This window comes from Rhinopithecus roxellana, chromosome 13 (genome assembly GCF_007565055.1).
Source record: "Rhinopithecus roxellana isolate Shanxi Qingling chromosome 13, ASM756505v1, whole genome shotgun sequence".
Classification (NCBI taxonomy): Eukaryota; Metazoa; Chordata; class Mammalia; order Primates; family Cercopithecidae; genus Rhinopithecus; species Rhinopithecus roxellana.
Window position 1 is genome coordinate 69,752,119 of NC_044561.1, and position 26,659 is coordinate 69,778,777.

Sequence of the window (26,659 nt, forward strand, 5' to 3'; positions counted from 1 at the left end):
CCACCCTGCTCTCCGCGCACGTCCCCCTCGTGCTCCCCGAGGGGAGTCACCGCCGCGGTTTACTGAGGAAGAGGAGGTGCACGCGCAGCGCCCACACGGCGGGCCCCAGAGTGTGGGGAGAGGCCCGGATAACTCAATCAGCCTCCCGGGGCTCAGCCGTGGAGCTCAGGGCTGATGCTGGGGGCTCAGCCGTGGGCCGGCGCATCTTGACACAGGACGCGGTCCTCCAGTGACTCTTCGCAGCGGCCGCGTCCTCTCAGGCACCAGCGTCTTCCTGCGCGGAAGTCCACGGCCAAGAGCGAGGCGTCCTCGGAGCCTGGGACCTCGATTATGCCGGATGCCGGATCCTGGACAGCGGTCTGCTGACCAAGGGAGGGACGGCGCAAGGCCGGTCTTCCCAGACACCGCGAGGCCTTGCGCTGCAGTGGGGACTCCCACTGCCCATGCGACCAGGCCGGGTGGGCGCTGGTCCCCACGTGGGCGGCCCACCTGCGGGTGCAGCACTCCCGCCACTCGCCCCGCCCCACCGGCCCGAGTGGCCACGCCCCTGCCCAGTCCCCGCCCCGCCCCACCGGCCCGAGTGGCCACGCCCCTGCCCAGTCCCCGCCCCGCCCCACCGGCCCGAGTGGCCACGCCCCTGCCCAGTCCCCGCCCCGCCCCACCGGCCCGAGTGGCCACGCCCCTGCCCAGTCCCCGCCCCGCCCCCCACCCAGACCCCGCGCGGCCCGGCTGGGCTGGGAAGTGGTGCCTTCGTCGCGCTCCTTGGGCGCTCCTCGGTCTCGGTCGCAAGGAGCGGAGCGCCAGGAAGGCATAGCCGCGGGAGGGTGGTCCGACCCCGTCTTGGAGACGGAGGAGATTCCTGGGGCGCCGGGCGGACGGAGAGTTTTGCCGCAGCTCCGGTTTACCAGGAGAAACGGGCGATGACCCTCACTGGCAGGGGTCTCGCTGCCCACCACCCAGTGTCCAGCGTTCGTCTTGCTGCTAACATTGCTCTGTAAGAATCCCGTATCGAAAACACTGAACATAGGCCGGGCGCGCTGCCTCACACCTGTAATCCCAGCACTTTGGGAGGCCTACACGGGTTTGAGACCAGCCTGGCCAACATGGTGAAACCCCGTCTCTACTAAAAATAAAAAAAATTAGCGGGGTGTGGTGGCGTGCGCTTTTAGTCCCAGCTACTCAGGAGGCTGAGGTACAAGAATCGCTTGAACCCGGGAGGCAGAGGTTGTAGTGAACCAAAATCGCACCATTGCACACCAGCCTGGATGACAGAGCAAGACTGTCTCAAAAAAAAAAAAAAAAAACAGTAATAAATGTGGATTCTACCTAATTAAGAAAATTCAAAGACCAAACCAGAAAAAAAGTCTGACAACGCTAAAGCTGGAAGGGGCAGCAAGAAGACGCAGAGCCTCTTTGCAGGGCAGTGTGAGGCCACCAGTCAAGAGGCGGCTTCCAGATCCCACTCCCAGCAGTAACTCAGCAGCGACATTCAGGCAGCTTTGCTTCCACAGTGAGAAACTAGAACCCTGGGGTCAGTTAGCCCAGGTCGTGATATAACTCGTGACTGTTCTGTACAGAAGCTAAAATGAACCAGACCTAATATAACCACACGGCTTATTTTTTAAATACTCCTCTATCGAATGAGAAACAGGCCGGGCGCGGTGGCTCACGCCTGTAATCCCAGCACTCTCGGAGGCTGAGGCGGGCGGATTACCTGAGGTCCAGAGTTCAAGACCAGCCTGGCCAACATGGTGAAACCCCCTCTACCAAAAACAAAAACTTAGCTGGGCATGGTGGCATGTGCCTGTAATCCCTGCTACTCAGGAGGCTGAGGCACAAGAATGGCTTCAACCCGGTAGACGGAGGTTGCAGTGAGCCGAGATCGCGCCATTGCACTCCAGCCTGGGCTATAGAGACTCTGTCTCAAAAACAAAAACAGGCCGGGCGCGGTGGCTCACGTCTGTAATCCTAGCGCTTTGGGAGGCCGAGGCGGGCCGATCACGAGGTCAGGAGATCGAGACCATCCTGGCTAACACGGTGAAACCCCATCTCTACTAAAAATACAAAAAATTAGTCGGGCGTGGTGGCGGGCACCTGTAGTCCCAGCTACTTAGGAGGCTGAGGCAGGAGAATGGTGTGACCTGACAGTGGTAGACACAGTTTAAAGCTACCTACGGAAGGAGAGGATGGAAATGGGGAGAGACACACAAAACGGTCTTGCTTTTTTTTTTTAAATGGAAAATCGGACTCAAATTACTTTTTTTTTTTTTTTGAGGCAGAGTCACGCTCTCCCACCCAGGCTGGAGAGCAGTGGCGTGATCTCAGCTCACTGCCACCTCTGCCTCCTGGATTCAAGTGATTCTCCTGCCTCAGCCTCCTGAGTAGCTGCGATTACAGGCACATGCACCACCATGCCCGGCTAATGTTTTTTGTATTTTCTCTTTTTTTTTTGAGACGGAGTCTCGCTCTGTCGCCTGGGCTGGAGTGCAGTGGCCGGATCTCGGCTCACTGCAAGCTCCACCTCCCGGGTTTACGCCATTCTCCTGCCTCAGCCTCCCGAGTAGCTGGGACTACAGGCGCCCGCCACCTCGCCCGGCTAGTTTTTTGTATTTTTTAGTAGAGACGGGGATTCACCGTGTTAGCCAGGATGGTCTCAAACTCCTGACCTCGTGATCCGCCCGTCTCGGCCTCCCAAAGTGCTGGGATTACAGGCTTGAGCCACCGGTGGCGCCCGGCCTCCTGTATTTTCAATAGAGACAGGGTTCCACCATTTTGGCCAGGATTGTCTCGATCTCCTGACCTTGTGATCCACCCGCCTTGGCCTCCCAAAGTGCTGGGGAATACAGGCGTAAGCCACCATGCCCGGCCCTTACTTCATTTTTCTTAAAGCTGAATAGAGGATTTCAAGATGTTTGTTACATTATTCTGAGTTTTTGCTTGTTAGTTTGTTGAGACAGGTCTCCCTCTGTCACCCAGGCTGGAGTCTGGGGTGCGAACACAGCTCACCGTAGCCTGGACTTCCTGGGCTCAAGTGATCATCGCTCCTGGGGAGCCGGGGCCTCAGGCACAGCGATGCCAATAATTTTAAACTCTTTTGTAGAGACACAATCTCACTGTTGCCCAGGTTGGTCTTGAACTCCTAGGCTCAAGCAATCCTCCCACTTTGGCCTCCCAAAGTGCTGGGATTATAGGCATGAGCCACCACGCCCGGCCTCTTTGCTCGAGTCTTGATACTTAGAAAATGGAGGTGAAAACGGAATCAAGAGGAGGGGGCATTTGTCCACATGTGGACCAGGCAGGAGGGAAGTTCCAGCCACAAGGGGTGTGGGAGCTCCTAAGATCGGCTGCTGCTTCTCCAGAACCGGGGATCTGCTCTCCAGAACCGGGGATCCGCTCTCGAAAACCAGGGATCTGCGGGACCAGGGAATAAGACGCACGTGGGGCCTACAGTGAAAACATTTATTTTACAACAGTAATCTTTATTTTAGGTCAACATTCAGACATACAAGACGGAGATCACCATGCGGAACCAGCCTGGCCCTCAGATTTGTGTGCTCGAGCCAGGATCAGCCGGAGTCTGACAGCGCCTGCACCCCAACACGGTCGGACTCCAGGACGCCAGTGAAAAAACCAGTGCATGGACAAGCAGCTTCCATGCGTTTGCGTTTGATTTTTAAAAACAAGACATATTTCAGTGTTAACTTCCCCCCCTCACCTGGTTTGAAACATTTTCCCCATTTTCCAGAGAAACAATATCCACCAAAAGGTGCCGCCTGCAGGACCCAGCCCAGCCTCTTCTGGCGGTGGTGCTGTGTAGACTCCTCTGGGGCGGACCTGGGGCCAGGACAGGGCCCCTTCCCAGGCTGCCCTTCAGATGCAGCTTTCCCACTGATTGTATCTGTTGCTTAGAAAATCAGCTTTAATGTTGCAAGGGAGGGAAGGGTTTCCAGTCACCTCCTAGATTTCACACCGGGACACACACCTGGGTCAGGTGGGCATGACACGGAGCCCCCAGGATGGGCACCTGACCCTGCAGAGCAGAGGTCCAACACCGGTGGGGGCCATGGCAGTGCCCTGGGCACACATCCTCTGCACACAGTGGGCTCAGCGCTTCCTTCTGTGCACCTGCCAGAAAGCCTCTTGCAGGTCCCTGCCCAACTCCCAAGAAACCAAAGGCCGTTTCAGAGCCACCTTAAATTGTACTTGTGGCTTCACCACGGGACAGCAGCACAAATGACACGCTTGCTGTGTGATATATACATATACACATATGTACACACACGGACACACCACAGCCCACACTCACAGCATGTGACGACGCGAACCGTTGCTGGTAAGGACAGTAAAAATGTAGCTTTTGCCAATTCCACAGGAGGATGATTTACAACCAAAATAACAGACACAGGCCAGTCCTGCGCCACACGGGTTCACAGCTCCGAATACCGGGAAAGGGTGAGATCAGTCACTTCGTGTCCCCCACGAGATGTCCCCACAGTAGGATGCACTGAGCCAGAGCTAAGGGAGGGTGGACAAGCCCCACGTCGAACTCTGCCCGCAGCACCCGGACCCTCCAGTGGCAGCCTGTGTGCTGGTGCCCCCACAGCACAAGGCCCATCCGCAACAATGCCCTGAGCTCGGCAGGAGACGGGGGCCACTGGCAACACGCAGCACCTGAGGGCAGCCTCGACGGCGTGAGGCTCCAGGGCCTTTCCTGGACGGCAGCAGCCGACGTGAAGATGAAGCTTTTCCTGCTGGGCGCGTGCGACGCCAGCTCCTTCTTCTAACAGGTCCCCACCAGGTGCTGGCTGCACGAACTGAACACAGAGAACTAGGAACGTTCACAAACACTGAGCAGTAATATCTAAAGCAGTTTAAAAGTAAAGCCAAAAGGAAGACAAAAAAATCCCACGTCACTGAGTGGAGACAATCTACACAGCAGCTGCCGGGAAAGGCCCTCGGGGCTGCACCCATGCCTCCTGCAGGTCAGAAGCAGTCAGTGCTGCCTGGACCCCCTCGTGAACTGGACAGGCCTCAAAGCATAACCCCAGCAGGCCCCCGGCAGCACCCAGCAGCGGCGTCCAACGGGACATTCTGTGCTCATGGCCACACTCGCTCACAGCACCGTCCACAGCCTCAGAGTGAGGAGTCGGGGATCCCGTCACTGGCACCGGAAGGCAGGGATGCTGGGGGCGTCCTGATCTGTTAGCATGTGGACAGGGAGATGCGAAAGCTGTCCCTGGGGACTCACCACCTCTTTTAATGGGGAAACAGTCCACTCAATAAAAAGAGAAATAAAACCTGGAAGGATCTTCTTCCTTGAATTAAGACAAGGCCTTAAAACCAACAGGGCAGAATGCTGAAAAGGGTTCTGCTTCCAGGTCAGGCAGTGGGAGGAGCTCCAGGCCCCGAGTGTCTGGGCTTCCTGGGGGGTCTCAGAATCAGTCACCACCAGGGGACCAGGTTCCACAAACCTCCAGACCTGCTCCTCCTTCCCCCGCTACCCCACCTTCTGCAGGGAGCTGCATGGTTCTAAAAAATGGTCCATTGGACTCTGTAACTGAAAAGCCACCGGGCAAGGGGCCCACTCTATGAGTAGCGAAGGGCCCTGGAGTGTTCCAGCCACAGAGCTGTGTGCCCAACAAAGAGCCTGGCAGGGCTGAGCCAGGGCCCCCAGTGGGCGGCTTTCTACCTTAGGTCCAAGCTTAGAACCTGGCTCTTGGCCAGTCTGCAGAAAAATCACTCACGTCCTAAGCTACATCTACAAAAATTGCAAAGGCTGAGTGCAGCCGGCATCTCAGGCTGAACTTGCTGCTGTGCTGAGCGACACAGAGGCACCCCACTGTCTCGCCGCCTCACGTTTCAGGACGGGCCAAACAATGAATTTCTTACTCTTTTAGGAGAGGTCTGATTTTGACAGATTATTTCTAATTTAACGTCACAGTGCATATCTCTCCTCTCGTCAAAGATCTTCATGATCATTTTAGTGAGAAAAACAAAGAAAGGTGCGACGGACACAACTGCCCCAGGATCTGGTGCTCACGGCAGCCGGCTCACGGTCCACATGTGGACCTACAGGAGGGGTCAGCGGGGCCTCACCAGCCCCCCATTCCTAAGCACGTCCCGATGTGTCCTCACAACCACGTCCCTTCTGGCAACCTCCTGGTCAGCCTGAACCTACCCCTCTACACAGCCTTGGGTGGCCGCTGAGGGCAATGAGCAAGCTGGGGCCACGGGTCAGCAGGCAGGCGGGGAAAGGGGGCTTCAGGAGGCTCATCGGCTTGGTCTGGGCCAGAGCCACCAGGGACATTCTGCAGAGACCAGGCCCACTGGAGTCTGCAGCACGCGGCCAAAGGCAGGCCCAGCACATCCCATGAGCCATGGAGTAGGGGCAGCTCTGAGCCCTCGGCCAGCACAGGCACATCAGAACAGTTTCCCCCTGCTCCCCTACCCAGGGCACCACCAACAAGCTCTAAGACATACAAGAGACTGACTTCCAAGGGTCTGCACGTGGATTCCGACATGTGGATACTGTGGTCTGGCCTCCCAGGGACCCACAATGGTCCACAGGTGGATTCCGTGGTCTGGCCTCCCACGGACCCAACCCTTCTGAGCCAGAGGGTCCCTCTGGTCCAGTCAGTCCTTCCTCCGGGGACCTAATGAATCTGGCTCTGCCTGAATCATCGATGATGGGGCAAAGGCGAGTAGGGCAGATGGGAGCTCTGGCAAACACAGGAGGAGGGGTCTTGGGAGAGCCCCCGTCCCCAGCGACTGGGTGCTCACATATGCACAATCTACTCTCTGAGGCTCATCGGGCTGGTCCTACTATCTGTGGTTCTACAGGTCCAAAAAGGGCTACGGAAAGGACAGGTGGTCTGGAAGGAATGTGGAGAATGACCCCAAGACGGGAGTGGGGAGACTGGCCCCATCAATGCAGCTCAGAGCCAGGGAAAAGTGCAGGAACACAGACAAACAACCCAACACGGGCGAAGGACACACCTCCAAGGAACCGCAACGTCCACACGACAAGGAGACCAGGCCAGACACATGTGAGGAGGACACGGGGTCAACCTCGGAAGGAGCCTCCTATGCTTTCCACACCAAATTCTCCCACAGGAGAAACCCTGCCACGAGGCCCAGGAAACCACAGAGCCCCAAGCCAACTGTGCCCAGCACAGACACCAAGGAATGACGGTGATGCCGGTGATGCGGCCTCGCCCCTTTTCTGGCAGGTGAGATCAGAGTCCTACTGCAGCCTCAAGGCTGGGAGCACAGTGGGTGGACCAGACCCCGAGGCCAAGGCGGTAACACAGCCCTGCCAGGCAGCACCTGCCTCCGGCCCCTCGAGCACAGGGAAGAAAGGGGCAGCCCCCCTTCTCCTCACCCACCTGGCCGGCTGCAGTCACTCCTCACTGGACCGGCCTGACCGACAGCCCTGAGGCAGCTCCACTGTGCGGTCAACGCGGTCATGCCGCGGAACGTCCACAACACAGACATGGAACGTAACCCCGTACATGCTATTACAAAAGGAAAAAGAACAGAAGATCGTAGCTACACTGCTTTAAATACTGCATGCTACGCACTTCGTGGGTCAAGGGTTGGCGCTGGGTGGGCGTGGAGGCAGGAGGGGCCCCGGCAAGGCCGGGGCAGGCAGGAGGCTGCCTTCCCATCTCTGTGACTACAGTTCATGACTCTAAGGTTGGCGTGGCCGGGCGCTGGCTCCTCCTCTGACCACAGCTTCTCCTGGATTTAGTTGAACCCGTCGGTGTGGTAGCTGGGGTGGGAGTCGGCTGTGAGCTGGGTGGTCTCGGTGGCAGATGCCGGCTGTATGACGATCGGCGTGTCTGTGGCCTCTGAAAAGCAAGCACACAGGGCACTGCACGGGGGCCGCAGTCTGGAGTGCGCCCAACACTGGTCCTGTGGAGCGACTTCCGGGCACCTGGACAAACTCTCCACGGGGTGAGGCTCCTTGCTGACCTCCACCCCGCACGGCTTTCCTCCGTTGCCTCGGGTCACCACCAGCCCTCGGCCCTCAGCCCCGCCCCAACTGCCTGCCGCCCTGCCCCGCCTCACAGTCGTGGGATCTACGGCTACCGCAGGTCACGGTGGGGACAGCTCTATGCGCCTGCTTTACCTCAGGGTCCACGTTCACACCTCAACAGTCCCAGCTGCCACCACAAACACTCGCGGCACAGTGTCAGTGCCCTCCTGTTTGACAAGACAGGTTGACACCATTCAGGGCCCGTTCTGGCTCTGCCCCACACACACACACACACACACACACACACACACACAGGCCCCGGGGCGGGCACTCACCCCGCTCATCAGACTGCAGCTGGGCCTCCAGATCCTCAGGGGACACGTAGAACTCTGTCTCCTCGCCCTCAGGAGCCTTGGGCTTACACTTCCCGCAGCAGCAGTTGAAGCAGCAGCACAGACAGCAGCAGCAGTAGCAGCACGTGAGGAGGCCACAGAAGACAAACAGGGCCTGGGGAGAGAAGGTGGCGTCACAAGGCCTCCGAGGCCCCTGGAGAGGGCGGGGCAGGGCTCCCAAATGCCCTCAGCAGAAGGCAGGGGGTCCGTTCCAGGTGGGGACACTGCCTTCCAGACAGGAAGCAGAAGGAAATAACTGACAAAGGGACGGGGAGAGACAGAAAGAAACCCGCTGCTTAAAGAAAAGCAGCCTCCAGGCCGGGCGCGGGGCTTACGCCTGTAATCCCAGCACTTTCCAGGCCGGGCGCGGGGCTTACGCCTGCAATCCCAGCACTTTCCAGGCCGGGCGCGGTGGCTCACGCCTGCAATCCCAGCACTGTGGGAGGCCGCGGTGGGCGGATCACGAGGTCAGGAGATAGAGACCGTCCTGGCTAACACGGTGAATCCCCGTCTCTACTAAAAATACAAAAAATTAGCCACACATCGTGGCAGGCGCCTGTAGTCCCAGCTACTTGGGAGGCTGAGGCAGGAGAATGGCGTGAACCCAGGAGGCGGAGCTTGCAGTAAGCGGAGATCCTACCACTGCACTCCAGCCCGGGCGACAGAGCGAGACTCTGTCTCAAAAAAACAAAACAACAGCCTCCAGGCCGGGCGCCGTGGTTCACGCCTCAATGAATCCAGCAGTTCAAAGTTAAAGTAAGCTAGGATCTCACCACAGCACTCCAGTCTGGGCAACAGAGCGAGACTCTAACATTAACTAAAGTACTTTATAAGGATGCCAGTGAGGAGGCCGACTAGTCAAAACCAAATACAGGCTTCTCACGAAGGCCACGCAGCGATTCAAACCCTCTGGCCTTATATGCGACACTTGGAACAAAACGAGGAAAGGAAGAAATGTGAATGCAGCATCAAGGCTCATGTCCTCCTCTACCTCGGGGAGGACTGGGAGCCACTTACAGAAAAAACCTGGCGGCTCCGCAGGGCTCTTCCCTGGACAATCTGGACGCTTTGGCTTGTTCCAGGCAGGACACCAAGCCAGTGACAGAGCTTTCCCATCACACAGGTGAGGAGAAAGGCTCCGTGTGCCCAGAAACCATGTCTCAAGAGTGTAGAGTTGCTGGCATCAGCGCACTGGCTCTTCAATGCCGGGAACCCTGCAGGCATGGAGTGACCCAGGTGCCCGCACAACGGGCAGCGTGCCCTCACCTTGGCCCACCAGCTGGACAGCACGAAGTAGGTGTTCACGTTCTCCTCCCCAAACTGCTCGGCCACGTAGAGCCCCAGCGAGCCGTACTTGTCGTAGATGTTCCTTTTCGTGGCGTCCGTCAGGATGGCGTGCGCGTTGTTGATCTCCTTAAACTTGTCTGCAGCCTCCGGGTTGTCAGGGTTCTTGTCCGGGTGATATTTCAAGGCAAGTTTCCTGCAAACCGAAACCATGTCCTGGCTCTACCCTGGCCTTTGTCCCACTCGCACCCACCGCTGGGTGCAGTGGAAGGCAGGTCCGCCCAGGCCGCCCCACTGTCCAGCTCTCCAGGGCGGCAGTGGAAGGCAGGTCTGCCCAGGTCGCCTCACTGTCCAGGCCGCCTCACTGTCCAGCTCTCCAGGGCGGCAGTGGAAGGCAGGTCCGCCCAGGCCGCCTCACTGTCCAGCTCTCCAGGGCGGCAGTGGAAGGCAGGTCTGCCCAGGCCGCCTCACTGTCCAGCTCTCCAGGGCGGCAGTGGAAGGCAGGTCTGCCCAGGCCGCCTCACTGTCCAGCTCTCCAGGGCGGCAGTGGAAGGCAGGTCTGCCCAGGTCGCCTCACTGTCCAGGCCGCCTCACTGTCCAGCTCTCCAGGGCGGCAGTGGAAGGCAGGTCCGCCCAGGCCGCCTCACTGTCCAGCTCTCCAGGGCGGCAGTGGAAGGCAGGTCCGCCCAGGCCGCCTCACTGTCCAGCTCTCCAGGGCGGCAGTGGAAGGCAGGTCCGCCCAGGCCACCTCACTGTCCAGCTCTCCAGGGCTGCAGGGCCAGAGACAAAAGCAAGCTCTGCGGTCGCTTCAGGTAAACCTCCTCACCCTGACCCAGCCTCAGAGGAGGGAGTCCCAAGGGCAGTGAGTGCCAGGGCACATCTAAGTTCAGCAGCACCAAGGCCAGCCCCGGGGTCCCAGCCGCTAACTGCACACCTGCCGAGTGAATGGTTAAGCATGGCGGGACGTAATGACGGCATTTTAATATGTGTTTTATGAACCACACAACCCTAGCACACAAGAGGAAGACTATCTGAATTGTCTGGATCAGTGATGGTATCTCTTACAGGTTACTCAATAAGACTGCATCTAAGAGTGCAGTTCTTCAAGTTCAATCAGAAGAGGCTATAACACAGTGAGGTGTCATCACTGTGCTACAACAAGGAGACCACGGGACCATCCAACGCTCTGCGGCTCCTGTGAGGCCTCGAACAGGTTCAGACCCTGATTCCCCAGGAACTGTGGACAGCGTGTAAGCTTCTACTAAGTGCTATTTTTTGTGGGCAAGAGAACATGAATACAGTAATTTTAAGCTATAACGAGCACATTACACATACAAAAGTGTTATGCAGCTGTGACCAGTTCAACACTGAGTCGGCCAGGATAAAGTGTGTGCAATGGTCCTTGGTAAAATGCAGACTAAACCACACGGGGCATGTGTCTTCCTGGGGGAGGGGGGCCCACACCTGTCCACTTACCGATAGGACTTTTTAATGTCATCTGAGGTTGCGTTCTTGTCCAGCCCAAGGACGTGGTACAACGACTCCCCAGAGGTAGACAGTGAGCGCTGTCTCTGGTCTGCCATGTTAGGCTAATCTAGAGGAAAAAATAAAGTATCACAAAGCATAGATGAAAGTACCAAGGGCAGAGCTGATGGACTTTATTCCATAAGACCATTCAAAGCAAAAGAATCCAAGGCTGTCTTGTGGAGTTTACAATGTGCACAGACAGACGCCATGGCATGGAGTAGTAGGAGAGAACAGTCTCCAGTGGGGACAAGGTTTCTACACTGCATGCGAAGTGCTGCGACACGGCCACCCCAAGAGATCCCGAAGAACTGGAGGCTATACTGTGGGCCAGCGCAGCGGCTCACAGCTGTCATCCCAGCATTTCGGGAGGCTGAGGCGAGAGGACCACTTGAGCCCAGGAGTTTGAGGCTGCAGAGAGCTATGATCACACCACTGCACTCCAGCCCATGGACAGAGTGAGATCCTGCTCCTTAAAAAATAAATTAATTAATTAATTAAATAAATTAAAATAAACACGCATACTGTAATCCTTACAGCAACCTCTGCATAAAAAATGCAGAGAGGTATGAGCTAAAAAGTTAAAAGAAAAATGAAAAAGTAACTCAACACAGGAAACAAATAGAAAATCAGTTGGAAGATGTAAATCCAAACATATCAACAATTAAATTCAATGTTAGCAGACAAAAAAACTCCAATTAAAGGAAGGGACTGCCTGAATGGATAAAAATGCAGAACCAACTCTAATTTTAATACTTTCTCAGAAATCAACACAACAGACAAAAAAAAGAATCAGGAAAAACATCGATGTTCTGAACAATACGATCAACCAGCATGACCTGATCTCACAGAACGCCCCACGTCCAGAGAATACAGAGTTTCTTTTTCTTTTGAGACAGAGTACTGCTCGTTGCCTAGGCTGGAATGCAACGCTGCGATCTCAGCTCACCGCAACCTCCACCTCCCCAGTTCAAGCAATTCTCCAGGCTCAGCCTCCCGAGTAGCTGGGATTACAGGCACGCGCCACCACGCCCGGCTAATTTTTATATTTTTAGTAGAGATGGGGTTTCTCCATGTTGTCAGGCTGGTCTTGAACTCCCGACCTCAGGTGATCCGCCCGCCTTGGCCTCCCACAGTGCTGGGGTTACAGGCGTAAGCCACTGTGCCTGGCTAGAACACACAGTTTTTAACTGATCAACCACCATGACGTGACAGTCACAGAACACCCAACATCTAGAGAACACACATTGTTTCTAACTGAACGCTGTATACTGACCAAGACAAGCCACATGTCAGGGCTTCAAACTGGTTTCAATAAATGTACATGGAATGAGGTCGTACACAGCACAACCCCTGACTTAACAGCTACAAACTGGAAACCGGAGAAAGATACATCGTAAAACCTCAAGTACTCTTGATATTCAACAACACACCTCCAGCTAACATGTAGCTCAAAGAAATCACAGGGGAAATTAGCAAATATTTTGAATTGAATAATAAATACAATGCACGTGACGGTTAATTTTGTGTCTCCTTGGCTGCATCGTGGGGGTACCCAGATCAAACATGACTTGGGGCGTGTCTGGGAGGGTGCTTCTGAGCTGGGGACTCAACGAAGCCAACTGCCCTGCCCCGTGCAGGTGGGTCTCGCCCCAGTCCATGGGGGTCCTGAATAGCAAGGGGTGGAAGGAGGAGTTGGCCTGTTTTCCTTCTCGCCTACCAGCCTGAGCTGGGCCATGGTCTCCTGTCCTTGGACTGTATTATCCCACGGCTTTCCTCCATCTTCAAATGGCAGAGCATGAGACTTTGTCTCCATAATCATGTGGGCCAATTCCTCATATTAAATCTCCTTTAGAAAGAGACACAGATAACAGCAACGTCCCTCTGCAGAATGCTGACCAGCACAACACGTTAACCAAGGCCTAAGGCTCCGCCTCAGGAAACTACAAAGTAACAGGATAAACCCAATATAAATGGAAGGAAGGAAATCATAAGGAACAGAGATCAAGGAAAACAAACAGATAATTTTCACAAAGCCAAAAGAGTTGGTTCTTTGAGCAACAAGAGGAAAGAAGGTTCACTACAGATCCTAGAGGCACGAAAAGGATAAAATACAAATTTCATGCCAAGATATTAGAAAAATTAGATGAAATGGACAAATACCTTGAAAACTACCATTTACCAAGACTGATATGAAATGAAATAGAGAATCTGAATAGCCCTACATCTGTTAATGAAGTTATATTTGTAATAAAAAACCTCCAGAAGGCCGGGCGCAGTGGTTCAGGCCTGTAATCCCAGAACTTTGGGAGGCCGAGACGGGCGGATCACGAGGTCAGGAGATCGAGACCATCTTGGCTAACACAGTGAAACCCCGTCTCTACTAAAAATACAAAAAACTTAGCCGGGCGAGGTGGCGGCGCCTGTAGTCCCAGCTACTCGGGAGGCTGAGGCAGGAGAATGGCGTGAACCTGGGAGCAGAGCTTGCAGTGAGCCGAGACTGCGCCACTGCACTCCAGCCTGGGCCACAGAGGGAGACTCAGAAAATGCCAGACCCAGATTTTTTTTTTTTTTAACCAAATATTTAAGAAATGACATAGGCCAGGCGCGGTGGCTCAAGCCTGTAATCCCAGCACTTTGGGAGGCCGAGACGGGCGGATCACGAGGTCAGGAGATCGAGACCATCCTGGCTAACACGGTGAAACCCCGTCTCTACTAAAAAATACAAAAAAATTAGCCGGGCGAGGTGGTGGGCACCTGTAGTCCCAGCTACTCGGGAGGCTGAGGCAGGAGAATGGCATAAACCCAGGAGGCAGAGCTTGCAGTGAGCCGAGACTGCGCCACTGCACTCCAGCCTGGGCCACAGAGGGAGACTCCGTCTCAAAAAAAAAAAAAAAAAAAAAAAAAAAAAAAAAAAAAAAGAAATGACATCAATGTGGGTTTTTTTTTTTTTTTTTTTTTTTTTTTTTTTGAGACAGAGTCTTGCTCTGTCGCCCAGGCTGGAGTGCAGTGGCTGGATCTCAGCTCACTGCAAGCTCTGCCTCCTGGGTTTATGCCATTCTCCTGCCTCAACCTCCCTAGTAGCTGGGACTACAGGCACCCGCCACTTCGCCCGGCTAGTTTTTTGTATTTTTTAGTAGAGACGGGGTTTCACTATGTTAGCCAGGATGGTCTCGATCTCCTGACCTTGTGATCCGCCCGTCTTGGCCTCCCAAAGTGCTGGGATTACAGGCTTGAGCCACCGCGCCCGGCCAATGTGGGGTTTTTTAAGACAGTCTTGCAGTCTCGCTTTGTGGCCCAGGCTGGAGTGCAGTGGCGCGGTCTCGGTGACACTGGCAGGAAGCAGCTGAATGCCCAGGCAGATGGGGTAGGTCCCGGTGAAACCCACCTCCAAGCCAAAGACAGTTTAAAACCTGACAGCTGAGCCACCAGTGAAATTCTCAGACCAGATTAAGAACTTGCCGTCCTGTGTGCCACACTTTCCTCTGATTAAACCCCACTCTTCACCTATTTTATACACACCTATCCTTTCCTAATTTTTTTCTTTTTTGAGGTGGAATCTCGCTCTGTTGCCCAGGCTGGAGCACAGAGGTGTATGACCTCGGCTCACTGCAACCTCCGCCTCCCGGGTTCAAGCGATTCTTCTGCCTCAGCCTCCCGAGTCATTGCGACTACGGGCAGGCGAACCACACCCAATTTTTGTATTTTTAGTAGAGATGGGGTGACCTTGTGATCCGTCTGCCTCGGCCTCCCAAAGTGCTGGGATTACAGGCGTGAGCCACAGCGCCTGGCCTCTAACTGGTTTTCTACACTGTCATGCCCACTTTGGAATGGTGTCTTTGCTTCAACCTTTTTGGCATACTCACAAAGCCATCAGCAAGCACTGCAAGCACTTTGCATCCTGAGTCCATAAAAGGCCTCAGACCCAGCCACACAGGCGGATTTTCCTGCCTTCGGGTAGGGGAACTGCCCCTGCATCCCCTGGTCCAACGAAAGCTGTTTCACTGCTCAATAAACTTCTTCTCCGCCCTCCTCATCCTTCAATGTCCAGTGTATCCTTGATCTTGGGTGTGGCACACAAGCTCAGGAACCACCGAACACAGGTGAGTTGGGGCACGCCAGCGTGGCCAAGCAGGACCCAGGTGGGGCACCGCTAGCCATGGGTCCCCCAGCTTGCTAAGCGACTGAGAAGAAAAATCCTAAGTCATCAACTCACTGCAACCTCTGCCTCCCAGGTTCAAGTGATTCTCCTGCCTCAGCCTCCCGAGTAGCTGGGATTACAGGCACGCGCCACCATGCGCGGCAAATCTTGTATTTTTAGTAGAGATGGGGTTTCCCCACGTTGGTCAGGCTGGTCTTGAACTCCTGGCCTCGGGTGATCCACTCACCTCAGCCTCCCAAACTACTGGGATTACAGGGGTGAGCCACCGCGTCTGGCTAAAACCTGGATTTTTAGAAAGGAATGAAGACCACTGGAAATGGTAAACACCTAGGTAAAAGACCATTTTTTGCTTTTTTATTTGGAGACAGGGTCTTGCTCTGTCACCCAGGCTGGAACGCAGTGGTGTGATAAGGGATCACGGCAGCCTCAATCTCTCAGACTCAAGTGATCCTCCCAACTCAGCCTCCTGAGTAGGTTGGGCGACAGGCGTGAGCCACCATGCCAGCTAAGCTTTTAGAAATTTTTTGCAGAGACGGGGTCTCACTATGTTGCTTGGGCTGATCTTGAATTCCTTGACTCAAGCGATCCTCCGGCCTTGGGTCGTGGTCACCAAAGTGCTGAGATCACAGAAGCCAATCCTTTCTGATGTCTACTTCCTTTTCTTTTTTTTTTTTTTGAGACGGAGTCTCACTCTGTCACCCAGGCTGGATGGAGTGCAATGGTGCAATCTTGGCTCAATGCACCCTCTGCCACCCAGGTTCAAGCGATTCTCCTGCCTCAACCTCTCGGGTAGCTGGGATCACAGGCGTGAACCACCACACCCGGCGAATTGTTTTGTATTTTTAGTACAGATGGGGTTTTCACCATGTTGGCCAAGATAGTCTTGAACTCCTGACCTCAGGTGATCCGTCCGCCTCGGTCTCTCGAAGTGCTGGGATTACAGGCATGAGCTGCCCAGCCTAGACTGTCAATTCTCTTGGGGCAATGAGTCGGGGAGTTTACCTGATGTCTGAAGTAGCACCTCACAACTCCCTTCTTCCTAAACTTCTTTTAATTAAATTTCAAGGGAGCCAGGACTGGTGGTTCACGCCTGTAACCCCAGCACTTTGGGAGGCTGAGGTGGTTGAATCACCTGAGGTCTGGAGTTGAAGACCAGCCTGGCCAATATGATGAAACCTCATCTCTACTAAAAATATAAAAATTAGGCCGAGCGCGGTGGCTCACGCCTGTAATTCCAGCACTCTGGGAGGCCGAGGCAGGCGGATCACGAGGTCAGGAGATCGAGACCATCCTGGCTAACACGGTGAAACCCCGTCTCTACTCAAAATACAAAAAATTAGCTGGGCATGGTGGCGGGTGCTTGTAGTCCCAGCTACTCAGGAGGCTGAGACAGGAGAATGGCGTGAACCCGGGAGGCGGAGCTTGCAGTGAGCCGAGATTAGGCCACTGCACTCCAGCCTGGGTGACAGAGCGAGACTCCATCTTGAAAAAAAAATAAAAAAAAATACAAACATTAGCCGGGTGTGGTGGCGCCTGTAGTCCCAGCTACTCGGGAGGCTGAGGCAGGAGGATGGCTTGATTCTGGGAGGAGCTTGCAGTGAGCTGAAATTGCACCACTGGACATCAGCCTGGGTGACAGAGTGAGATCCCGTCTCCAAAAATAAATTTCAAGCGGACCCCATGTCAACAGAAAGGTTGTAACACAGCTAGAGGAGAGGCCTGGTGTGCAGCCGCAGCTACACGAACAGCACCTGCTGCAGGTGACAAGCTGCCATCAGCGTTACTCAGCCTTCATTTCTGGAGGGCTAAGTTCCAACCTTCAGTCGGAATTCTTTTTTTTTTCTGAGGTGGAGTCTCGTTCTGTCGCCCAGACTGGAGTACAGCGGTGTGATCTCGGCTCACTGCAAGCTCCACCTCCCGGGTTCCCGCCATTCTCCTGCCTCAGCCTCCCAAGTAGCTGGGACTACAGGTGCCCGCCACCACGCCCAGCTAATTTTTGCATTTTTAGTAGAGACGGGGTTTCACCATGTTAGCCAGGATGGTCTTAATCTCCTGACCTCATGATTCGCCTGCCTCGGCCTCCCAAAGTGCTGGGATTACAGGCGTGAGTCACCACACCTGGCCCCAGTCGGAACTCTTAGTGACATCATTATTTTTAAAAAGTAAACAAGGTGGCCAGGTATAGTGGCTCACGCCTGTAATCCCAAAACTTTGGGAGGCCGAGGAGAGCGGATGACCTGAGGTCAGGAGTTTGAGGCCAGCTTGACCAGCGTGGAGAAACCTCACCTCTACTAAAAATGCAAAATTAGCCAGGCATGGTGGTGCATGCCTGTAATCCCACCTACTCGGGAGGCTGAGGTAGAAGAATCACTTGAACCCAGGAGGTGGAGGTTGCAGTGAGGTGAGACCATGCCATTGCACTCCAGTCTGGGCAACAAGAGCGAAACTCTGTCTCAAAACAAAACAAAACAAAACAAGGTTTTGGGAGGCTGAGGCAGGTGGATTGCTTCTTGAGACCAGGAGTTCGAGACCAGCCTGACCAACATGGAGAAACCCGTCTCTACTAAAACTACAAAATTAGCCAAGTGTGTTGTCTCTACTAAAACTACAAAATTAGCCGGGTGTGGTGGCATGCGTCTGTAATCCCAGCTACTCAGGAGGCTGAGGCAGGAGAATCGCTTGAACCCTAGAGGGGGAGGTTGCAGCGAGCCAAGATCTCACCACTGCACTCCAGCCTAGGTGACAGAGTAAGACTCTGTCTCAAAAATGAAAGAAAGAAAGACAAGAAAGAAGAAAAGAAAAGAAAGAAAAGAAAGAAAGAAAAGAAAGACAGAAGAAAAGAAAAGAAGAAAGAAAAGAAAGAAAAGAAAAGAAAATAAAAGAAAAGAAAGAAAAGGAAAGGAATGAAGGAAGGAAGGAAGGAAGGAAGGAAGGAAGGAAGTAAGGTAAGGAACGCGAGGAAGGAGGAAGAAAGAAAGAAAAGAAAGAGAGAGAGAGAGAGAGAGAGAGAGAAAGAAAAGAAAGAAAAGAAAGAAGAAGAAAGAAAGAAAGAAGAAAGAAAGAAAGAAAGAAAGAAAGAAAGAAAGAAAGAAAGAAAGAAAGAAAGAAAGAAAGAAAGAAAAAGAAAAATGAAAAGCAAAAAAAAAGGGTCACATTTTACAAATCTAGCGTATCCCAGTCATTCTGCTGGCAGCAGCCCCAGGGCCTGCACACGTGCTGAGGCAGACAAGAGCGCACACATGCAGGGACACTGAGCTTCTCAAACGGTGGGACTCGTGTCTTCCCTCCCTATGCCAGGGCAGCCGCTCTATGACCTCAGCTCCTTCACAGCCCTGGCTGTAGTCTGAGGCCCCCCCGCATGGTGGCCAGCCCACTAGACACTGGTGGATGACAGCCCTGCTGACCCCAGCCCCTTCCCCCACCACACCCACCATACTTCCTGGTCCGACGCAGGACGACTTGCTCCTGGGCAGAGACAGCGCGTTGAGTCCCATGTCAGCCCCTGACACAACCTGCCATCTCTTCCAACACCCTGCCCTGCTCCCTGCCACCTGGAGAGCTCTCACTCAGACCCCAGAACCCTGAACCTGCCCTTGGGAACCTCTCCTGCCACACGGCAGGGTGCATCCTCTTCCATGGCGCTGTCCTGGGCTCTGGGCACACGTCCATACAGCTGGGTGTGCCCTCTTCCGGGGCACTGTCCTGTGTGTCCTCTTCTGTGGTGCTGTCCTGGGCCCTGGGCACACGTCCACACAGCCGGGTGCGTCCTCTTCCATGGCACTGTCCTGTGTGTCCTCTTCCGTGGCGCTGTCCTGGGCCCTGGGCACACGTCCACACGGCAGGGTGCATCCTCTCCCTGGACACACGTCAGTGCCGTCACAGCTCAGCATTCATTTGTTCAACAGTTACGAAGCATCGATCACATGCCTTGCTCTGTTCTCAGAGCTGGGGACTCAGTGGTAACAAAATAAACCAAACAGGCAAAAATCTCGGCCCTCGCAGCTTGCAGTCTAGCAGGTCCATGCTCCTCAGAAGACTTAAAGATCTTCAGGGGTAAAAAAATAAAATAAAATAAAATACGTGTGTTCTTATTTCTGTACTTCCAGGTGCAACCTCAGTGTGCGCAGCAAACGTTTTACAGAAGAGCTGCTGCTGAACCCAGACGACTGCTGGGGAGAAACCGGCCAACTTCGTAAGAACAGATTTGAAACATCTTAAAAGGAAGTCTATTTTCTGTTTTAAATATTTTACTACGTATTACATGAAATACGGGAAGAAATATATGGAACGTATCAGGCCGGGCGCGGGGGCTCACGCCTGTAATCCCAGCACTTTGGGAGGCTGAGGTGGGCGGATCACGAGGTCGGGAGATCGAGACCATCCTGGCTAACACGGCAAAACCCCGTCTCTATGAAAAATACAAAAAATTAGCCGGGCGAGGTGGCGGCGCCTGTGGTCCCAGCTACTTGGGAGGCTAAGGCAGGAGAATGGCGTGAACCCGGGAGGCAGAGCTTGCAGTGAGCAGAGATCATGCCACTGCAATCCAGCCTGTGAGATAGAGTAAGACTCCATCTCCAAAAAAAAAAAAGAAATATATGGAACATATAAATTATGATGCATATACACCACGATCTTGTCTCTAATTTAAAAACCGGAAAATGATCAGTACCTGGAAGTTCCACTTTCCCCACATATACATGAAATTCAATGCTATTTTCTTGCTTCTAACAAAATTACCTGTTTATCCCTAAAAGCTATTTATTTTTAATTTTTTGAGCTTAAAAAAACAGCCTAGCACTGTGTTTACTTTTCTGTAATCTGCTTTTTTTTTCCTTTAAGATACGGTCTTGCTATGTTGCCCAGGCTAGCCTCAAATTCCCAGGCTGAAGTGATCTCCCACCTTCAGGCTCTGAGTAGCCGGGACGGTAGGCACACAGCACCATGCCCAGTTTGATCTAAGATTCGTCTATACTGCAGGTTGTAGCTACAATTCATTCATCTCCAGTGTGGTCACATTCTATTCTGTGAACAGACCACAACTGATCCATCCACTCTGCCACTGAAGGACATCTGGGCTGTTCTCAGCTTCTGTTATCATCAAGTTGCTCGGAACATTCCTGAGCAGAAAGCACGGTGGGTGGCGAGGGGCAGACAGCGTGAGGCTGATGCAGCTGCAGTGAGCAGAGACACTGGCAGCAGGAGTGGGCGACCGTCACAGCAACAAGCAACGGAGGCGTGAGAAGACAGGCAGCGTCCCCACTCCCTGGGAAATGCAAATTAAACCAGAGCGCTACTACACACACACCTATCAAAACTGCTTAAAAAGTACTTCCAGAACTTTGGGAGGCCAACGTGGGTGGATGGCTTGAGGTCAGGAGTTCAAGACCTGGCCTGGTCAACATGGTGAGACCCGGTCTCTGCCAAAAAATACAAAAATTACATGGGTGTGATGGCACATGCTTGTAATCCCAGCTACTCAGGAGGCTGAGGCAGGAAAATCGCTTGAATCCAGGAGGCAGAGGTTGCAGTGAGCCAAGATCATGCCACTGCACTCCAGCCTGGGAGACAAAGCAAGACCCTGTCTCAAAAAAAAATAAGGCTAGGGCCGGGCACAGTGGCTCACGTCTGTAATCCCAACACTTTTGAAAGCCAAGGCCGGTGGATCCTGAGGTCAGGAGATCGAGACCATCCTGGCTAACACGGTGAAACCCCGTCTCTACTAAAAATACAAAAAAATTAGCCGGGCGTGGTGGCGGGCGCCTGTAGTCCCAGCTACTCAGGAGACTGAGGCAGGAGAATGGCGTGGACCCAGGAGGCGGAGACTGCAGTGAGCCAAGATCACGTCACTGCACTCCAGCCTGGGCAACAGAGTAAGATTCCATCTCAAAAAAAAAAAAAGGCTGGATGCAGTGGCTCATGCCTATAATCCCAGAACTTTGAGAGGCCAAGGTGGGCATATCACTTGAGCCCAGGAGTTTGAGACCAGCCTGGACAACATGGCAAAACCCCATCTCTACAAAAAATACAAACGTTTTGCATGTTTTATATTACACCTGCAGTCCCAGCTACTCAGGAGGCTGAGGCAAGAGAATCACTTGAACCCGAGAGGCAGAGGTTGCAGTGAGCCAAGATCGCACCACTGCACTCCAGCCTGGGCGACAGAGCGAGACTCCATCTCAAAGAAAAGGAAAAAGTTAATTAAATTTTTAAAAAATAATAGAAGCCAGTTGTGGTGGGAAGTCAGGGACCCCAAATGGAGGCACCTGGCTGGAGCCATGGCAGAGGAACATAAATTGTTAAGATTTCATGGACATTTACCAGTTCCCAAATAATACTTTCAGAATTTCTTACACCTGACCTACTTTAATCTCTTAATCCTGTTATCTTCGTAAGCTGAGGATGTACGTCACCTCAGGGCCACTATGATAATTGTGTTAATTGTACAAATTGATTTAAAACGTGTTTGAACAATATGAAATCAGTACACCTTGAAAAAGAACAGAATAACAGCAATTTTTGGGGAACAAGAGAAGACAACCATAAGGTCTGACTGCCTGTGGGGTCGGGCAAAATAGAACCATATTTTTCTTCTTGCAGAGAGCCTATAAACAGACCTGCAAGCAGGGAAGATATCGCTAAATTCTCTTCCTAACAAGGATTAATACTCTGGGAAAGGAATGCCTTCCTGGAGGGAGGTCTATAAACGGCCGCTCTGGGAGTGTCTGTCTTATGCGGTTGAGATAAGGGTTGAGATAAGGACTGAGTGCCCTCTGTACTTATCCTGCAGTACCCTCAGGCTTACTAGGATTGGGAAACTCCACCCTGGTAAATGTGAGGTCAGACCGCTTCTCTGCTCTCGAATCCTGTTTTCTGTTAAGATGTGTATCAAGACAGTACATCCACAGTCGAACACAGACCCTTATCAGTAATTTCCCTTTTTTTTTTTGAGATGGAGTCTCACTTTATTGCCCAGGCTGGAGTGCAGCAGTGCGATCCCGGCTCACTGCAAGCTCCACCTCCCAGGTTCACGCCATTCTCCTGCTTCAGCCTCCTGAGTAGATGAGACTACAGGTGCCGCCACTACACCTGGCTAATTTTTTGCATTTTTAGTAGAGACGAGGTTTCACCGTGTTCGCCAGGATGGTCTCCATCTCCTGACCTCGTGATCCGCCCGCCTCAGCCTCCCAAAGTGCTGGGATTACAGGCGTGAGCCACCGCGCCCGGCCAGTAATTCCACTTTTGCCCTTTGCCCTGTGATCTTTGTTCTCCTTTTTGCCCTTTGAAGCATGTGATCTTGTGACCTACTCCCTGTTCTTGCACCCCCCCCCCTTTTAAAATCCATAATAAAACTTGCTGATTTTGTGGCTCAGGCAGGCATCACGGTCCTACCAATATGTGACGTCACCCCAGAGGCCCAGCTGTAAAATTCCTTTCTTTGTACTCTTTCTCTTTATTTCTCAGCTGGCCGACACTTACGGAAAAGAGAAAGAACCTACGTTGAAATATTGGGGGCGGGTTCTACCAACAGCCAGACATTACGTAATGGCTCATGCCTGTAACCCTAGCACTTTGGGAGGCTGAGGAATGCTTAAGGCCAGGAGTTCGAGACCAGCCTGACCAACATGGTAAAACTCCGTCTCTACTAAAAATACAAAAATTATCCAGGTATAATTAGCCAGGCATGGTGGTGCACACCTGTAATCCCAGCTACTTAGAAGGCTGAGGCATGAAAACTGCTTGAACCCAGGAGGCAGAGGTTGCAGTGAGCAAAGGTCATGCCACTGCACTCCAGCCTGGGTGACAGAGCAAGACTCTGTCTCAAAAAAAAAAAAAACAAAAGAAAAAGAAAAAAAAAAATAGCCAGGCGTGATGGCGCTTGCCGATGGTCCCAGCTACTCAGGAGGCTGAGGCAGGAGGATCACTTGAGCCCAGGAGGTCCAGGCTTCAGTGTGCCGAGATCATACCATTGCCCTCCAGTCTGAGTGACAAAAAGAGACTGTGCCTCAAAACATTAACACTAATGACATGGGTTTGTATTTTATGTTGTGATTTCCTTTTCTAGTTAGTCATTTTTGTTGTAGTTTACAAAAATATCATCAGTCTGTGACACTGGAAATTTTAAAACTTAAATCTGGTCCTTCAGCACAAACAGTTTAGGAAGAATTCTTCTGTTGTGTCCCTAAGAGTGGAACTTCTGGGTGCCCAAGAACGGGCAGGCTCAGCCCGACGAGGTGTGCCGACTGCTCTCCAAGGACTGCACCAGGGGCCACTGGAGCTTGGGGCTCCCTGCGGCCTCAGCAAAGACAGGTACGGCTGGGCTCCCCGGCGCTTGCCTGGCCTGAGGAGGGTGAACGTCTCCAGCCCGTTTCAAGGCCGTTCTGTCTGTGGTGCCCGGTGGATACATCTGAACACCAACCCTTCACTGGTTAAGAATGTTACAAGTATCTTCTAGTTCACAGGTGTTTTACTTATTATGGTGTGTCTTTTGATGAGCAAAAGCTTTTTCTTACCAATTGTAGTAAAAAACACAAAACATCAGATTCAGCATCTGAACCATTTAAATGCACAAGTGTTCACAACACGCGTATCACTGAACAACAGCACTCCTCCAAGTCACCTCTGAGGTCACGGAATATGTCACAGCTTTCTGAATCTCTCAATCTGTTTTCCCCCTTTTTTGTTAAAGAAATCCTTCCTGATCCTAAGGTTCTGTACTATCTCCTCACACTCATCACCCACAGGAATCTGCTTCATCAGGCACTGGCCTGGGCGTGGCAGGAGATACAGACCAGCTCCTATCTGTCTGAGGCCTGCTCAGTGCCCAGGTCCCAGGAGCAGCCACAGAGCAGGCAGTCTTTCCCTGGGCCCACAGGTGCCTCCGGCGTACTGCAAACCCCCATGCGGGAGGTCTATCAGGGGCTCTCCATTTTGCTCCATTTTTAGCATCCTTTATTTAAAAACCTCTGAAATTATCTGAGGCCATTTCCAAAATTTTTACAAAAGCTACATATTCTGGCCAGGTATGGCTCACGCCAGTAATCCCAGCACTTTGGGAGGCCGAGGTGAGTGGATCACAAGGTCAGGAGATCGAGACCATCCTGTATAACATGGTGAAACCCTGTCTCTACTAAAAATACAAAAAAAAAACATTTGCTGGGCGTGGTGGCGGCGCCTGTAGTCCCAGCTACTTGGGAGGCTGAGGTGGAAGAATCGCGTGAACCCGGGAGGCGGAGCTTGCAATGAGCGGAGATCACGCCACTGAACTCCATCCTGGGCAACAAAGCGAGACTCCGTCTCAAAAAAAAAAAAAAGAGACAGCAAAATATTCTTTGCCATTTCTAACCACATCATAGATATTAGTACTTAAAGTAATATTTCAACATTAAGCATTCCGTTAGGAAGCCCAGAAGGGTTTTAACAGCAATTACGAGGTAAACCCTGTGGGCCACGGCACCTCCGTGGTTCTGAGCTCCGGGCTGTAAGGATTGAAGTCTGGGTGCCACTTTCACCAAGAGACAGCGGCCAGCATCAGGGCTGCTCTAAGGTGCTCAGCCAAGGGTGAGCATCACGGGCTTCTCACTACTGCCTCGCTCTTCTCCCCAGCCTCCTGTGGGCACCCCAAGACGGTGGCTGGGCAGGTGGCCTTGAGAGACACTGCCTGCTCAGGGGTGGGAAGATGAAGGGTGATCAGAGAGAGACGTTCCAGGCCACAAAGATAACACACCCTGCAATGGATGGTCTGAACACACAATGCCAAGACGGCTGTTAGGGCCAAGCGCGGTGGCTCACGCCTGCAATCCCAGCACTTTGGAAGAGGCCGAGGCGGGCAGATCACCTGAGGTCAGGAGTTCAAGACCAGCCGGGCCAACATGGTGAAACCCTATCCATATTAAAATTCCAAAATCAGCCGGGTGTGGTGGCGCCTGTAATCCCTACTGTAAGCTGCTCGGGAGGTCGAGGCAGGAGAATCGCTTGAACCCGGGAGGTGGAGGTTGCAGTGAGCCAAGATGGAGCCACTGTACTCCAGCCTGGGCAACAAAGAGACTTTCTCTGAAAAATAAATAAAAATACAAAAAGCCAGGTGTGGTAGCACACGCCTGTAGTCTCAGCTACTCAGGAGACTGAGGCAGGAGAATCGCTTGAACCCAGGAGGCAGAGGCTACAGTGAGCTGAGACCGCCCTACTGCACTCCAGCCTGGGCAACAGAGCAAGACTCCGTCTGACCAAAAGAAAAGAACAAAAAAACAAAGAAGGCTGTTAGGAACCTTGGGACAAGGGGAACAACGCTAGAAAGAACAGATGATGTCTGAGAAGGGGGAGGAAAGGTGCTGTGGAGTTCCCAAGAGCAACAGACACACTGGGACGGGGAAGACACAGGAGGGGCTGTGTCAGCAAATGGGCATGACACAGCACGGGTAGCTGCAAAGGAGGCACCAGCAAACACCTCTGGGAGAGACGCTGCAGACGGGGAGATGGAGACTGGGCAGGGAGAGACGGTGCAGATGGGGAGATGGAGACTGGGCAGGGAGAGACAGTGTAGATGCGGAGATAGAACAGGGGAGGCAGTGCAGACGGGGAGATGGAGACCAGCCAGGGAGAGACGGTGCAGATGGGGAGATGGAGACTGGGCAGGGAGAGACAGTGTAGATGCGGAGATAGAACAGGGGAGGCAGTGCAGACGGGGAGATGGAGACCGGCCAGGGAGAGACGGTGCAGATGGGGAGATGGAGACTGGGCAGGGAGAGACAGTGTAGATGCGGAGATAGAACAGGGGAGGCAGTGCAGACGGGGAGATGGAGACCAGCCAGGGAGAGACGGTGCAGATGGGGAGATGGAGACTGGGCAGGGAGAGACAGTGTAGATGCGGAGATAGAACAGGGGAGGCAGTGCAGACGGGGAGATGGAGACCAGCCAGGGAGAGACGGTGCAGATGGGGAGATGGAGACTGGGCAGGGAGAGACAGTGTAGATGCGGAGATAGAACAGGGGAGGCAGTGCAGACGGGGAGATGGAGACCAGCCAGGGAGAGACGGTGCAGATGGGGAGATGGAGACTGGGCAGGGAGAGACAGTGTAGATGCGGAGACAGAACAGGGGAGGCAGTGCAGACGGGGAGATGGAGACCGGCCAGGGAACTACCTCTTTGCTCTAGATGCCCTTGGCTCATTCTATGCAAAAAAAAAAAAAAAAAAAACACTTTGTTAAAAATACAAATATGAAAAATAAAATACAACTGGCATTTCTTTTATCCTGCTGGGGAATCTTAATTTAAAATCTGTGATGAACCATATGAAAACTGACTGCCAGCTGGGAGCGATGGC

The 26,659-nt window shown here is 53.2% G+C and overlaps 1 protein-coding gene across 2 annotated transcripts in view; it reads right to left on the reverse strand.

The window, feature by feature from the left end:
• Positions 1-3,447: 3,447 nt before the first annotated feature.
• The window catches only part of DNAJC5 (DnaJ heat shock protein family (Hsp40) member C5), a 40,764-nt gene continuing 17,552 nt past the window's right edge, over positions 3,448-26,659 (reverse strand). Inside the window, exons 2-6 of one of the 2 annotated variants that reach the window (XR_004052624.1) lie at positions 11,131-11,248; positions 9,637-9,850; positions 8,314-8,485; positions 8,132-8,205; positions 3,448-7,850 (exon numbers count right to left, since the gene is read on the reverse strand). Coding sequence is in view for 1 of the 2 variants with exons in the window: in XM_030914466.1 (XP_030770326.1) it covers positions 7,747-7,850; positions 8,314-8,485; positions 9,637-9,850; positions 11,131-11,237 (597 nt within the window). In the remaining variant the exon portion in view is untranslated. The remainder of the gene's footprint in view (positions 7,851-8,131; positions 8,206-8,313; positions 8,486-9,636; positions 9,851-11,130; positions 11,249-26,659) is intronic. The other variant, XM_030914466.1, reaches the window with a different exon arrangement.